Source organism: Mastigoproctus giganteus, chromosome 4 (assembly GCF_048544385.1).
Source record: "Mastigoproctus giganteus isolate SK-2022 chromosome 4, ASM4854438v1, whole genome shotgun sequence".
Taxonomy (NCBI): domain Eukaryota; kingdom Metazoa; phylum Arthropoda; class Arachnida; order Uropygi; family Thelyphonidae; genus Mastigoproctus; species Mastigoproctus giganteus.
The window spans coordinates 91278077-91294494 of record NC_143578.1 but is presented as its reverse complement, the minus strand read 5'-3'; the positions used below and the strand labels follow the sequence as shown (position 1 = coordinate 91294494).

Sequence of the window (16418 nt, the reverse complement as noted above, 5' to 3'; positions counted from 1 at the left end):
AGCCAAATTTTGGTGAAATATGACATTACAAAGAAATCACAAATGTATGTTTAAAAAAAAAAAGTTGGTGATAGAATGTTTTCATAATCAGGTAAAAATACATTAAAATGTAACAAAAGAGAAAATCAGTGTTGTATGGTGTAATTAACATCTTAGAATGAATACCTTTATGATACAAATATCTATACAAGGTGCAAATGAAAAGTTATTGGACTGGCTGCAAGAAATTTAGCTGTATGACAGTATACTAACTTTTGTTTACATTCATTTCAATTTACATTTTTTCTTAAAAACAATCTTTTGTATGCAATTCCTTGAAGTCACAATTTAGAAAAATTGAAGTCAACATTAGCTTTTCATCAAAAGCATCTCCTGTCTTCTCTACTCTCAAATCCAATATATGGAACTAGATTAATACAGGATCCAATAACCAGTTGTGTTTAAAATTTTTAAAAATTAAAACTGCAATTTGCAAACTTGCGAAAATTAAACACAAAACTTACACATACATACACACACATGCACGCACACTTCAAAAATAAAAGTCATCCAGAATTAGTCCCACAGGGATCAACTGTGGATCAACATTCTACAGAGATGTTTTGCATCATCTACAGGAAGATGTGCAATGAAAACAAGAATGGTATAATGGACATTTGGTTCTCCATCACAGCAATGACCCTGCTCACCACACTTTGAATCTCCAAGAATTTCTAGCTGAAGACTACATGGCTGTTATCTCCCATCCTTTGTACTCATAGATATAGCACCATGTGACTTATTTCTTTTTTTAAAATTGAAATTGTGCCAAACTAAAGGGGATTTGATGACATCACTGTAATCTAATGACAATTACAGTCTACATGTTTACAACATGTAACAGAACTGCTATACACATGGTATCATGTCACAGAGGAATGTCTTTGAAGATTACAACATGGAATAACAAAATGCAGTAAATAAAAAAAAAAAAAAAAAAAAGCCAGACACTTTTTGATCATACCTTGTACAATATGTGTTTAATATTAACACATAATACTGTCATGCTACCTTCTCAATAGAGACTATGAATATTTATTATCTCTCCTAACCTGTGTTATGCACCACCTCAGAAAGACTTAATGATCTTTCTTTTTTCCTGCCTTCTAATTCCATTTGGCTTGATACAATGCTTATCTGTTTAGCAAGCAGTTTGGGCCTTTAAAAAAAAAAATTTCATCAGTTAAATTAATCTAATTATAATCATATCAAGAAACTGATAGAAAACATCAAGAAAAAAGTTACATATTCAATTAGTGAAAAGCTTTGACATACAGTAGCCCTGCTCCTGTATGTCAACATTAGGTGATGAAACAAGATGTGAACTGTTTTATTCTTTTTAAGACAATGTAATACAACTGTTTTGAAATATTGCACATAAATTATTAGTAGTAGTGGCAAATAATGCAAGAAAGCAAGCTTATAACAGCATCAGCAAAAAAAAAAAAAAAAAAGCAAAACACTTCCCATATCACCTGTCCTAGGAAGAACTAGACAAACTGTCTCTAACAGTTTGTCTAGTTCTTCCTTGAACTTATTCAAACTACCCACTTCAACACCAGATGGAAGTTTTTTTCCAATAAGCAACTACTTTCTGGCTGAAGACAAATTAATCTGAATTTATGTCCCCCTCACGTGTCTAATCTGAATAAGAAGAAAGATTCCATCAGCATTGAGCTTACTCAATCCATTCAGAATTGTAAATAAATCTAGGAGTACTCAAATGGAAAATTGGGTCATTCAAACAAAAAGCTTTCACAATTTACAAGAAATTTCCTAAAATATATTTGCTGGGGCCTGTGCCAGATTCATTCTTACCAAGAAAGAAGCAATATAAAATTTTGCAAAAAAACAACTGAAAAGGAAGGGGAAAAAAAAAAAAAAAAATCCTCTTTGCTACTATAAGGGGGGAAAAAAACAGAAGCAACATCCATTTTTTTAAAAAAACAACAGAAAAGAGGAAAGAGAATTTTTTTCCAAAACCAAACTTAGTACTCCTGAAGATTTTAATTTTGCTGCTTATTTGGAACACATTTATGCTTCAATAGCTTGAATCATCAGAGCTCCTCCATTTGAAAGACATCCAAGTGAACTACCCTAGCCTCTTTCATAATTTAATTAAACAATCTAAAATCTACCTCAATAAGTAGCTAGTCACTACAGTAGTTCTCCCAAACAGAACAGCAAGTTTCTGCATAATATATATTCTTGTTGTGCTCTTTAATAATATGTTATCTCAAGCATTACTCTTGAGAGCTGGCTCTCAAGATTAATGCTTAAATTTTTTTCATCAAACTACCACTGTCTTCAATTTTTAAACTGCTGAAAACTCTCATCCACCAGTTATTTCATAGGGCAGTGATTCTCAACATTTTTGGCCAAGGTACCCTCTGGAAGCTCAGCAAGATCTTCAGGTATCCCCTAAAATTATCATAGATATAGAACACTAAGAAAGGAGTGTTTTTCAGTTTGTGTGTGTACTGTATTACGATGGAACCAAAAAATAATCACTACTCTTAAATTTTAAACTAAAAAAAAAAAAAATGTAAATATTATTAAGATTACAAATTAAAAAATAAAAAATATGCTTACTCAGTGAATCTAATGAGAGACCTGCTGCAACATATTTTCAGCAATTTTGCTGAAATTAGGTATCAAGGCAAATAACTGGCAGCAAATGTCTGCTGAAGCATCATGTCTGTTTCTCTTTTTTGATTTTGTGTCACAATATTTGGCAAACCCACATTCACATAAATAAGTTGTCACAAATGTAAAAAGTTTACAAACTGCTTTGTCTGCTATATTAGGGGAAAAAGTCCAACAAACCAGCCCAGAATGAAGACAGTGGATGTTGTTATTTGTTTGTTTGTTATTTGGTTTTTAGGAAGGCCATATTGCTCCGGGATATGCGGTGGTCATTCCCTGACCTTTCCGCATCCTCTGTATTTCGTGGTGATGGCTCGAACCCCGGTCTAATCAAGAAGCATGTGCTACGCACTGCTGCCCCTTCCCACCTGGCTACGGAGGCACCTGAAGAAGACAGTGGAATACAAAAAAAAAAAAAAAAAAACTTTTCTTGGAGTGATGTGTCACAAGAGATATCAATCAGTTCTTCTTTTGTGGATAGAACAGAGGAGTTTTGGTTTTTCGAGAATGGGTTAGCTACCCACCTGTCTGTATTGACAGGAAAATATTCTTCAAACGAGACTGATAGCTGTGTGAAGTGATCAATTATTGCTTTCGTAAGTATGACTCTGCAGAGATATTTTTTCCAACAAGACATGTAGCAAAAGTAACAAGGGTACCATATTGTCCTGCTTCAGCTCTCTTTCTCCAAAGAATACTTTTATCTTTGAATGCAGAGATTTTATCATTAGCCATGTTTTTACCATGAAATGATAGACTCAGTGCAGGCAGTTTGTCAAATATATTAGCAAGGTATGCAATCCCTTGTGAATTATAATCACTAGACAAAGTCGATGAGTCTCTGCAGTTTATCTTAAGTTGTTTGTCTTGGGATTTAAACTGGTAAGAAACATCACAATTTCAGAGCATAATTCAGAGATAATTCATCAGCACTCTACCTTGATTCAGCCAACATGTTCTGGTGTAAAATATGTAAGCAGTCATAGTCACTGCCCATTTTGTCAAAAATCTACCAGAAAAGCCTTGTATTTAAGCCACTATATTTCAAATAATTGACGATTTCTATCAGTATCCTAAAAATATCTTTCAGTTTTGCAGGAATATTTTTCATGGCTACATTTTTCCTGTGGAGTACAGTGACTACTTGAACAGGAAGGTGTGCCTTGATTCTCGTAACAACACCTGGAATGGACCATGCCCGCCATTAGTAGAGACAGAAGTACACTTCTTCCAGTCGGCGCCTCCGTAGCCAGGTGGACAGGAGCAGCAGTGCATAGCACACGCTTCTTGCTTAGACCGGGGTTCAAGCCCGTGACCACCAAATACGGAGGATGTGGAAAGGTCAGGGAATGACCACTGCATATCCTGGAGCAATATGGCCTTAGTTGCTAATGCTCCTAAAAACCAAACAACAACTTCTTCCAGTCGAATTCATGAGCACAAAAAAAGCTGTCAATTTTTTCAAAAATATCAGCTCCTGCTGTAGTGATTTTCACACCATCACAGATAAGAATGTCTTTGCACAACTCACTATTATACAGGTATAGAACAAATACTAATAGCACAGTTAGGCTACTGGCATCAGTGCTCTCATCAAGTTGCAAGATAAAATAAAACGACAAATTAAGTCTACAAATGAGTTCATTGAGAAAATCAGCCGAGCAAAGTAAAATTCATCTTTTTACAGTAACATTAGAGAGCAGCACTTCTTTATTTTTGCTGATTTTTGGGGTTCAAATATTGTCTCGCACAGGTCAATAGCATATTGCATTATCAAATTTTCAAATAGTGTGGGCCACTCCTTGACAAGCAATGCAATAGCTCACTTTCAGTGAGGCCTCTAATAATTCTTCTTTAAGACTCACAGATACAGATTTTAATAAAGTCTTTTTTATGCAATATTTTCTTTTCTCTTCAAAATAAACAATGGACTTACCATTGCTTAAAAGGCTTGGAGAGAGAGCGAGCGAGCGAGCGAGCGAAGAGAGAGAGAGAGAGAGAGAGAGAGAGAGAGAGAGAGAGAGAAGGGGGAGTTGCCTACCATCCTTGTTGACTTAACATCAGAAGTTGATTCAATACATTTATCTTTTCCCCACCACATTTCCTGCAGAAGTAACATGCAATATCAGTAATATTACTTTTAAGTCTTTTTTTTTTTTTTTTAACACATGCCACAAAACAGAAATTTGATTCTTGAAAGTTGAAGTACTATTATATGTATCAAATTTCTACAAGCAGGTATTCTACAGGTTATACCTTCATTATTTGGGACATTCTTCGAAAATATTCCCATGAAAATGGCATATGCGGATCCCATCAGATTGGCTGTCCCTACTTCCAATTCTGATGTACAAATAGCTTGCAAATTTATTGATCAGAACAATCGAATGATACAAGTCTTTGTGGACTGTGGTTCACATTTTAGGCTAATTTGTTAATCCATACAAAAGAAACTATGTTAATTTCTCCCTTGTGAATGACCCAAGGTTTATCAATATTTAGTTAAACAACCCACATATAACTCCATCTAAAGCTCTTAAATTCCTAGGAATTACATAAAAATCTATCAGTACAAATGTAATATCCTAAATATACTAAAAATCAAAGAACCCTTATTTGTAGAAAATCTTCCAGATAATCCCAAAAGATCAGCAATGGAACTCTCAAGTGTTCAAATATAGTAAATGAAGAGTTGTTGTTATTTGGTTTTTAGGAGCATTAGCAACTAAGGCCATATTGCTCTGGGGATATGTGGTGGTCATTCCCTGATATTTCCACATCCTCCGTATTTGGTGGTCACAGGCTTGAACCCCGGTCTAATCAAGAAGCAGTGCGTAGCACATGCTTCTTGATTAGACCGGGGTTCGGAGGCACCGTAAATGAAGAGATAATGAATAATAGCCTCTCTGACAAGTTTATTTTAAATTTCTCATAAATCTCTAAAAAAATAAGAAATAAAGCAGACAGGTTAGTGCCACTGCATCATGTTTGCATAGTGAACTACCAAAGTAGATAAGCTGGCATCATTTTAATTATATGTCACATTGAGATATAATTAAACTCGTGAAAACATCACACAACAAATTGCCATGATATTGAACTACCTCGAATAAGTAATGCTTCACCAATGGAGGAGAATACTGTTACTTATTCTCGGTGGATACCACCACCCAGACGGCACCGTTTTGAGGCTCATTTGTATATGTGTTGGGTAATAGCCCTATTATCCACTTGTCCCTATTAGACCTAGAAAAGCAAAAAAGTAGAGGAAAGTAATAGTAGGAGAAGAAGAAATGGTGTCAAAGAATGAAAGGGACAGTAACTCCTCAAACTCACACCACTCAAACTATTTAAATAGGTAATGCTTTCCCAATAGGGAAGGCTGTTGTTATCTATTCTTGGTAACTCCGGCCAGCATCAAGCTGCCCCAGACAGCACTGTTTCAAGGCTCGTTGGCCTCTCTTCGGTGGGCAGGGAGGTACCCTAATGTTGCAATAGTGACAACCCAGTTATGAAGTATAACTCCACAATATGAGAGATGCCTGATAATGTGCAATAGTATAGACTAAGGAAATTTTTGGGATAAAGCCTCGAACTACATGGAAGTTTCACTTGTGGACAGGTTAGTGCCAATATGTTATGTTGTATGTATTGAACTACTGAAGTAGATAAGTCTACTCCAGTCTATTTTTAGACTTGAGAATGAATTCCTGAGTGAATATTAAATGCTGTCAAAACTAGGCAGATCATTGAATTAACCTGCCCAATTCTGCCTAATAATAAGCATAATGTTCATACTTCTAACACAATAATTACTAAAATAAAGTTCCTAGACTAGTGCAATAAAAAGAACACAAAGAAAAGAAGCTCAAAAATGGTTTTGTTTTTATTCAAAGTAATCACCAACTAACTGAATGTGCTTATTACGCCATTCTAAAAGTTTCTGAAAAGAGTCAGTGAAAGCATCCAAAGAGGTGATGTTCAATTCAGCAGTTAAGTTTTTCTTTATGAACAGACAGGTAAGTGCAGTTGCATATTAGTACGTAGTGAACCACCATAGTAGGTTGTTGTTGTTTGGTTTTTAGGAGCATTAGAAACTAAGGCCATATTGCTCCGGAATATGCAGTGGTCATTCCCTGACCTTTCCGCATCCTCCGTATTTGGTGGTGAAGGGTTCGACCCTGGTCTAATCAAGAAGCATGTGCTACGCACTGCTGCTCCTTCCCACCTGGCTACGGAGGCACCACCATAGTAGGTGTAGTGGCATTGTTTTTGTTATATCTCATATTGTGAATGCCTTCACAATGAGTTGCCCTGATATTGCACTACCTTGAATAAGTAACGCTTCACCAGTGGAAAATACTAGTGTTACTTATTCTCGACAGACACCAACCACCACCACCCAGACAGCACCATTTCAAGGCTTTTTGGCCTCTCTTCAGTGAGCGGATAGGTATCCCAGTGTTGCAATAAGTGATGGCATCTCTCATATTATTATTATCATTAGCCATATGGTGCAAGGAAGCCTGAGGCTTTTGCTGCACCAGCCAAAAAAAAAAAAAAAAAAAAATCTCAGTTACTCTGAGAGAGAAACAAAGAAAACAAGCATCAGAAGTAGAAGGGAATCACCAAGAAAGAGAAGAACGATGATATCCAGCTCAGGACCTTGGGTGTGCCAAGCCCATAACTCACCAGATGTGAGCCCCTGGGGTAATTTTATTTTTTTTGTGGAATTATACTTCATAACTGGGTTGTCACTTATTGCAACGGTAGGGTACCTACCCGCCCACCGAAGAGTGGCCAAAAGGCTTGAAATGGTGCTGTCTGGGTGGTGGTATCTGCCGAGAATAAGTAATATTAGTCTTCTCCACTAGTGAAGTGTTGCTTATTCAAGGTAGTGCAATATCAGGGCAACTCATTGTGAAGGCATTCACGATGAGTTATAACAAAAATGAAGCCACCTCACCTACTTTGGTGGTTCATTACTTACTAATATGATGCAACTGCACTAACTTATTTGTTTAGTGATTCTTTCTATAGTTTAAGGCTTTAATCCAAAAATCTTAGTTTTTCTTTATGTCCTCAACATCTTGAAATCTTTTTCCTTTGAGGGCAGTTTTCACCTTGGGAAAGAGGAGTAGGGTGAATGGTTGATCTGTACAACGCCATGTTTCATCAGAAATGTCTTCACGAGTGATGGGCAGGGGCATTGTTGTGTAACAAGAACTGGCTGCCTTTTTCTTGAAATTGCACCTGAACATAGAATGTAACGCTCTCTCTCTCTCTCTCTCTCTCTCTCTCTCTCTCTCTCTCTCTCTCTCTCTTCCCCCCCACTTTCAGGTATAAAATTCCTTGTGGATCACACCATGTTTGTCAAAAAACATGATCAGCATTGTCTTGCTCCTGGACTTCTGTAATTGAAACGTTCTGGGCCTTGGTGATAATTTTGAAGTCCACCGCATGCTCTGATGCTTCATCTCTGGGTCATACTGAAAAACCCAATACTCATAAATAACAATACAGATGAGAAATTAGGACTGTTTTGACTGGTCTGAATGAAGTCTTCAAATTATGACACTCTTCATTGCTTCTGCTCATCTGTGAGGCTGTGCACCACAAATTTTGCACAGACTGGACTTTATCTAAATCTTCACGCAGAATATGAAGAATCATCTCCTTATTCATATCCAACTCGTTAGCCATAATTCTGTGGGTCAAACAATTATCTCTTGCCATAATTTTCCAACTGTCCTCATTTCAAGTGGTTGATGGATGCCTATTTCTTGGGTCATTGCAAGCATCCTCACACCATCTTTGAACCATTTATACAGTCAAACACAGGTACATTTCATCACCATGAACAATTTTTAACATTTCATACATTTCTGTTGCAAATTTTCCTAGTTTAAAGCAAAATTTGATATTCATTCATTGCTCCATTGCAAAATCGTGACACAGAATGTTAACGTTACTAACAAAACTGGTTGTTATTTGCAACTTGTCAGCCTACTAGACAATCTCTGTACCACTATCTGTTGGAGAAAGTTTACAACATACCACTTCCATTATTTCCAAACTCATTGAACATGACTGCAAGGGCGCCAGACCAGGAACACTATTGACACACAATTTAAAGTATTTATTTTAATTTTTTAAAACATTTTTTTTTTTACTCCACAAATAAAAGTTATGTGACAAGAAACTCAATGTACTATATATGCCAACAACGAGAGATACTCCCAAAATTCATATTGTTATGCACATGTAAACTATTCATCATGGCATAGTTCAGGTGCAAATTGTCTCATCATAAATGGAATATTCTTGCAATTAACTTGTTCATATTCATTGAGAATTTTTTAAGGAGCCTATTGGAATGTATATTTGTTTGTATATTTATATTCTGTTAGCCTCTCCTGGTTGCTCTTGCACGGCAAGACTAGTTTTGTTATTATATGTAATTGCTTTGTTTTGGCAATAAAAGCATTCTTTTCAATTGCAGGGAGAAAAAAAAAAAATTCTGTAGGGAAAATTTCACACTAACTAATAAAATGAGGAAGGTTTGTTCCACACTCTAAACAGAAGAAAGATGAATTTACCAAAATTTTATTTGCCTCATTTACAAAGCTTACCAGAAATTTGTTTACACTTTATAGCCTAAATTTCATAATTCCATATTTCTCCATATATAAATCGAAATGTATGCATATCAAACTATTTTTATAGAGAATTCATAAAATTTGAGAATGCCTATCAATAATTTTTTTTTTTTTTTATGAAAACACAACTGACTTTAATAAATAACTGATTAGTATTCATACAATATTTTATACAAATAATGTTAACTTTAGGCCTGTTTTGTTACTGCCTTTGTATGTTACAATGACTAAAATATAATAAAATCATTTTACATACTTTGGTTGTATAAAGTCCAGATAATAGTCAATAGTAATTAACTGAATTGTTTGGGGAAGGAAATTGGGAAGATGGCACTGATGAGGAAGAACTTCCAAATATTCACTATCCCAGTATCCTAGAAAAATAAGTAAAAATATATATAAAAAAAAATTAATCACTAATGCTAAGAAGTACTTACTTTTTTAAACTATGTCAAACTGAATCATGAATTTAACTCAAAAATGCAATCAGCAAACAATATAAACTTATTCAATTATGAGAAAAGTCTTAATGTGACTTTTTACAATTAAATATTTGGGTTGCCACAAAGCCTAATTCAGTCAAAATCCAATAGAGCACTTCTCCAAAGTCACTTTTATTGTGACAAATCGGCCAACTTCCTAATATTCTGTTACTGAATTATCAAAATATATTAAGGAGTGTGATTCCCTTAATATCCCTCAAGAAAGGACCGAAAGGGAATTAAGGGCACAGTCAAACTAAGATTAGTTATGACCAATAAAAAAAAAAAAAAAAGGTACAGTTTTGATTCACCAAAAAAAAAAAAAAAAAAAAAAAAAAAAGTTAACAGAAGAAAATTTGACATACTAATAGGGGGCATGTGTGTATTTGGTTTTTTTTTTAGGAGCCTATCTGAATCACAGGATTACCTGGGAGAAGTGGTAAATATAATAAATACTGCATAGAAAATGCTGCAATATTTATTATTTATTTTTTTATGTAAACCCCAAACACGAGAGGTATTAGAACCTATAGTACTTAGGTTGAAGGTTGAGAAGACGAAAGAAGATATTTGTTGACATTGAACTTTAACTTCTGTAGACTGTAATTTTCAGGAAATACGTATGAAGGAAGGTTGTTCCAGAAAATGGCAGTTGAATGAATAAACGAGGAAGATGAAACGTTTGTTCTGCGAGTTTGAAGTTGGACAGTAAATGGATGTTGGCTGCACGTGTTCGGACTGTTCTGAAAGAGAGAGCGGGAATTATAGAAGCCAATTCAGAGTATATTATACTATACTCTTCATTCAGACTGTGACAGAGGGTTGACTCCAGCTATCATGTTATGCTAGAGTAACACTCCCTGCAATATCATCCTCCTCCCAAATTAGGATATTTCTGGTGAACATATTCTTGCAGTATCATAAGCACAAAATCATAATACTGCGGCGCCTCCGTAGCCAGGTGGGAAGGAGCAGCAGTGCGTACCACACGCTTCTTGATTAGACCGGGGTTCGAGCCCGTCACCACCAAATATGGAGGATGCGGAAAGGTCAGGGAATGACCACCGCATATTCCGGAGCAATATGGCCTTAGTTGCTAATGCTCCTAAAAACCAAACAACAACAACAACAACATAATACTGCCAAGTAACTGTTATATGGAATCACATAATATGCTGTTTGTTGTTGTTTGTTATTTGGTTTTTAGGAGCATTAGCAACTAAGGCCATATTGCTCCGGGAATATGTGGTGGTCATTCCCTGACCTTTCCGCATTCTCCGTATTTGGTGGTGATGGGCTCAAACCCTGAGTCTAATCAAGAAGCGTGTGCTACACACTGCTGCTCCTTCCCACCTGGCTACGGAGGCACCTTAACACATAATATGCTTGTATATACTATTTCAATAATGTCAAAGAAAATTTAAACCACAAACTGTACAACAGACTGCACACCCTCAGCTCAGCTCAGTTTTCTTTGTTGGAAGACTACCATGTGGAACTCTGTTGTTTGTTCTATGGATTGTAAAGGTGTAGCTAGGTCTCATCAACTGTTATAAGCTTTTGCAAGAAGTCATCCCCACCTTCAGCAATCTTCTTCTTCTCCAAACAGATCTAACTGTGGACATATTTTTGTTCTGGTGCCAACAATACACACAGATGCAGTTCATAGTAAGTTCTCATGATAGAAGCAATTACAAACGAATTACACTACACACTATAATAGCAACATTGCTAATGTTTTGGTCAGTTACTGCAGGCACCCAAACACTCGGACAATCAATCTTTATTACACACTGGTATCCATCTTGTTTAAACCACTGTTTAGATGAGGCATAGGAAAGTGCAGATTCTCTGTGGGCTTTCTGTAAGATTAAGTAAGCTTCTACAGAATTTTTTTTTTTTTAGATAGTAGAAAAATTATTTCTTTTAGATAGCAAATAATTATTTCTTTTGCACAACAGCCAATTATTCCTTTGAGCTACTGCTACAGCAAATGCATGTGGCAGTAGTTCAAAGAATATGTGTGCAAGCATAAGTAAAAAATAGTTCTACATATTGAGAAAGGCTTGACAGGCTTTTAATATCATTCTTAATTTATAATCATTTTTTTTTTAAAAAAGCTTTTATATTCCATCAAATGCAGAGATAATTTGAAAAACTAATGGAAAATTTTATTTATAGTTAAAATTGAAAAATCATCACAAAGCATTTATTTCATTTCAATAATTAAACACCTCAGTTTTTTCCAGTAATATAAAAATCTCTAGATGTGGAGAGAATAGTTTATTTATAAATAAATGGTAAACATCATTTATTTATAAATTATATGTAAATAAATATAAATTATAAATGTTTATAAATATAAGTTATTTATATTTATTTATTTACAGAAAGGAGCACCAAGGTGAAGCAGCATCCAGTAATTCATTTTTTCAAACTACTGAAGGAGTAAAACCATTCAATCTACTTATTAAAAAAGCAAATGAAGTACATATTACTGAAAAATAAAAGCTGTTAATGGAGACAAACATTTATGACAAAAAAAAAAAAAAAAAAAAAAAAATATGGTGAGTAAAAGAGTTATTACTGCATTAAAAATGTTAAACCACATGACTTGGAAAACTACTGAAAAAAAAATTTCAAAACTTAGAGGTGAAATCTTAGAACTTTCCACTTATAGCTGGGATGTTTTAACGCATGGGTGCACCGGGCAGATGCCAGGGGCCTTGGCCTACTGGGGGCCTCACTTGTTGATCTTAAATAATTTTTTTAAAAGACCCTTTGTCCTATATGTTACGTTGCAGTTGAAAGCACTGCAAGCACGGAACATAATGATATACAAATAATGTTTTTGGCTTTCTTTAAATAGTTTAAAGTGCCAAAAATATTAAAGCGTTTAGGGCTGAAGCCTCAAGCTATGGAAGAGTCTAGACTATGTATAATAGTCTAGACTTTTCCATAGCTTGAGGCTATGGAAAAGTCTACCCACCCACCGAAGAAGGGCCAAATAGTCCTGAAACAGTGCCATCTGGGTGGTGGTATCCATCTGAGAATAAGTAACATTAATCTTCTCCTCAGGTGAAGCGTTACTTATTCGAAGTAGTGCAATATCATGGAAACTCATTGTGAAGGTATTTACAATATGAGATATAACTTAAAACGATGCCGTTTTACTAACATTCTGTTAATTCAGATTTGGCTATGTATTATTGATGCTTCTGCACTATACTTATACATAGTCTAGACTTTTCCATAGCTTGAGGCTTCAGCCCTAAACGCTTTTATATATAAGGGCACAAAAGGTGATATAGTTGTACACGTTGGCACTAATGACATTAAGAGTAGGAGACCAGCGGAATTACTTAACAAGTACAGGTCACTGTTGAAAAAAAGCTGTGAAGTAGGGTTAAATTTGAAAGTGTCTGCAATTCTGCCCAGACACGATAGGAGGGAGTATATGATGAGAGCCTTGTCGATCAATTCGGCCCTGGAAAGATTGTGCAAGGCTCAAGGGGTAGAATTTTTTTCAGCCTGGAATGTACTTGTTAACAGGAGAGATTGCTTCTACAGGGATGGGATACACTTAAATAGAAAGGGTGCAAGAATATTTGCTGATGCTATCGAGGCAGTGTTAGGTGGGTCGGAAAACTGCTCTCTTGGGGGGAGACAAAGACTAATGGATTAACAGTAGCCACTGGCAGAGGTGAAAGAGATTCTTGCACTGCTTCTATTGGAATGAGCAGAGGCCTGAAAAACAAGATGCAGGATATTTCAGAGACTGCTGGAAGTCATTGTGATACAAGTAAACACATGGGTTGTGTTAGGGTAGCTAAGAATAGAAACAAGTGCAGGTATACTTGCGTGTACACCAATGCTAGGAGTTTAGTAAATAAATTTGATGAATTTGAGGTATTGCTCAAAACATCAAAGGCAGATATTGTTGGGATATCAGAGACGTGGTGTCACACAGATATAAGGAATGCAGAACTGGAATTTGGGGAGTACAATGTGTATAGAAAGGATAGACAGGACAGGAGAGGAGGAGGGGTTATGCTATTAGTTAAAAAACACATAAAATCCAAGGAAGTGAAGCCAGTCGACATTGATGGACAGGGCAGTGTCGAGTCAGTTTGGTGTGACATAAGCATAGGAAAATCAAAATTGAGAGTAGGAGTGTGCTATAGGCCTAATGACTCTGAGTATAATAAGATACTGTACAGGGAAATAGAATGGGCCAGTAAATCAGAGAGTCTTATAATGGGGGATTTTAATTTTCCAGATATTGACTGGAATTTGTGGGTTGGTCACTCACACACTAGCAGGGCTTTTGTGGATTTATTGGATGATTGTTTTCTACACCAGCATGTTCAGGAGGCAACTAGAGGGAGTAATACTCTTGATCTGATTATCAGTAGTGATTCTTCATGCATTAGGAATCTGCAGATAAAGGAACCACTGGGTGGCAGTGATCACTGTGTGCTGAAGTGGGATTTACTCAAGGAGGTAACTACCATCAGAGGCAAAGGGAAGGGTTTTTGCTTTCGTAAAGGCGACTATGATGGTCTGAGACAGTATTTAAATTCTATACAGTGGGACCAACTGATGATGTTACCAACAGCAAATTCAAAATGGGAATCATTCAAGGAACTAATCTTGGAAGCTACCAGGCTTTACATACCAACCAAGAAATATTGTTCAAGGTTCAGGCCTAAATGGTTGTCAGAGGAACTAATGAGACATATGGAAGAGAAGAAAAATGCATGGGATACATACAAATTAATGGGTGACATGGAAGCCTATGATAAATATAAGTTGGTCTGTAACCAAGTCACAAAGGAGATTAGGCAGGCAAAGGCAGATTATGAGAAATCCTTGGCAAAGGACACAAAGAAAAACAGAAAAGAGTTCTTTACCTATTTAAACTCAAGACGGAAAGGGATGAATCAGATTGGTCCACTGGATGTTGATGGTTCAACAGTTGAGGATCCTGCTCAGGTGGCTAACAATCTAAACGAGTATTTTGCATCTACATTCACACATGAGGAGTTATTCAGGATGGGGAATGTCGTAGGTGAAGTAAACATTGGCAGTGAGCTAGATTATTTTCTAATAACTGAGGGGAAAGTGGAGGAGAAATTGCTGAGGATAAACATAAAAAAGGCACCAGGGGTGGATGGGATCTATCCAGTTATATTAAAGGAGGCAGCAAAGGAAGTAAGCAAACCCCTAGCCATAATTATGAGAGCTTCTTTGGACTCAGGGGAGGTACCCATGGACTGGAGATGTGCAAATGTAACCCCAATTCACAAAGGAGGATCAAAGGCTGACACAAGTAATTATAGACCTGTTAGTTTAACTTCAGTTCCAGGAAAATTAATGGAGGCACTGGTTAAAGAAGCACTGCAGGATCATCTGGACAAGAATTCAGTTATAGCTCAGACACAGCATGGTTTTGTTAAGGGCAGGTCTTGCCTGACCAATTTGATTGGATACTATGATGTAGTCACAAAAGAACTGGATGCAGGGAATAACTTTGATATTATATATTTGGATCTTAGAAAGGCTTTTGATACTGTTGCGCATGGAAGACTGCTGCACAAATTGGAGAAGTGTGGCATTGGAGGCAAATTGCTGCTATGGATAAAGGGATGGTTGAGTGGCAGAAGACAGAGAGTGGTAATCAATGGACACTGCTCAACATGGACTAATGTTATTAGTGGAGTTCCTCAGGGTTCAGTGTTGGGTCCATTGTTGTTTTCTGTATTTATAAATGATATTGATGATGGTGTATCAGGCTTAATGTCCAAGTTTGCAGATGATACCAAGGTTGGCAGGGTTGTTAAGGACACTACTGATACTATGCTGCTGCAACAGGATCTGGAAAGGTTGAGCAGATGGGCTGAGAGGTGGCAAATGAAGTTTAACATTGACAAATGTAAAGTACTACACATGGGAAACAGCAACCCCAGAGCGACGTATCAACTCTGTGGTACTACACTGACAGTGGTAGAGAATGAAAGGGACTTGGGGGTTGTTGTACAGGCAGACATGAAGTTCTCTGAGCAGTGCAGACGGGCTGCAAGAGTAGCTCATGGAGTATTGTCAATGATATACAGGAATTTTTCTAGCAGGGATAGGGATGTGATTATTCCCTTGTATAAGGCATTGGTCAGGCCACACCTTGAGTACTGTATACAGGTCTGGAGGCCTCATTTCAAGAAGGATGTAGAGCTGCTCGAACGAGTACAGAGAAGGGCAACAAGATTAGTGAATGGAACAAAGGGTTGCTCTTACGAAGAAAAGCTTAAGTTTTGCAAATTACAGAGCCTGGAAACTAGGCATCGGCGAGGTGATCTGATAGAGGTGTATAAGGCTTTGAATGGCTTGAGCATGCTCAATGCCGATGGGATTCTTCCTCTTGCTCAGAATAATCACCTGAGAGGGCATAAATTCAAATTGAGGAAGGACGGATGTCGGATAGATGTGCGGAAATTTGCCTTTAGCCAGCAGGCAGTTGGTTTGTGGAATAGACTCCCATCGCTTGTTGTTGAAGTTGATAGCCTAAATAAATTTAAGGCTCAGCTGGACAGGT

The 16418-nt window shown here is 36.6% G+C and overlaps 1 protein-coding gene across 1 annotated transcript in view; it reads right to left on the bottom strand.

The window, feature by feature from the left end:
- The window catches only part of LOC150086905 (uncharacterized), a 152366-nt gene that overhangs the window by 70819 nt on the left and 65129 nt on the right, over positions 1-16418 (bottom strand). The window contains exons 8-9 of the mRNA XM_090372316.1: positions 9601-9718; positions 1092-1198 (exon numbers count right to left, since the gene is read on the bottom strand). Of these exons, the coding sequence (XP_090228442.1) occupies positions 1092-1198; positions 9601-9718 (225 nt within the window). The remainder of the gene's footprint in view (positions 1-1091; positions 1199-9600; positions 9719-16418) is intronic.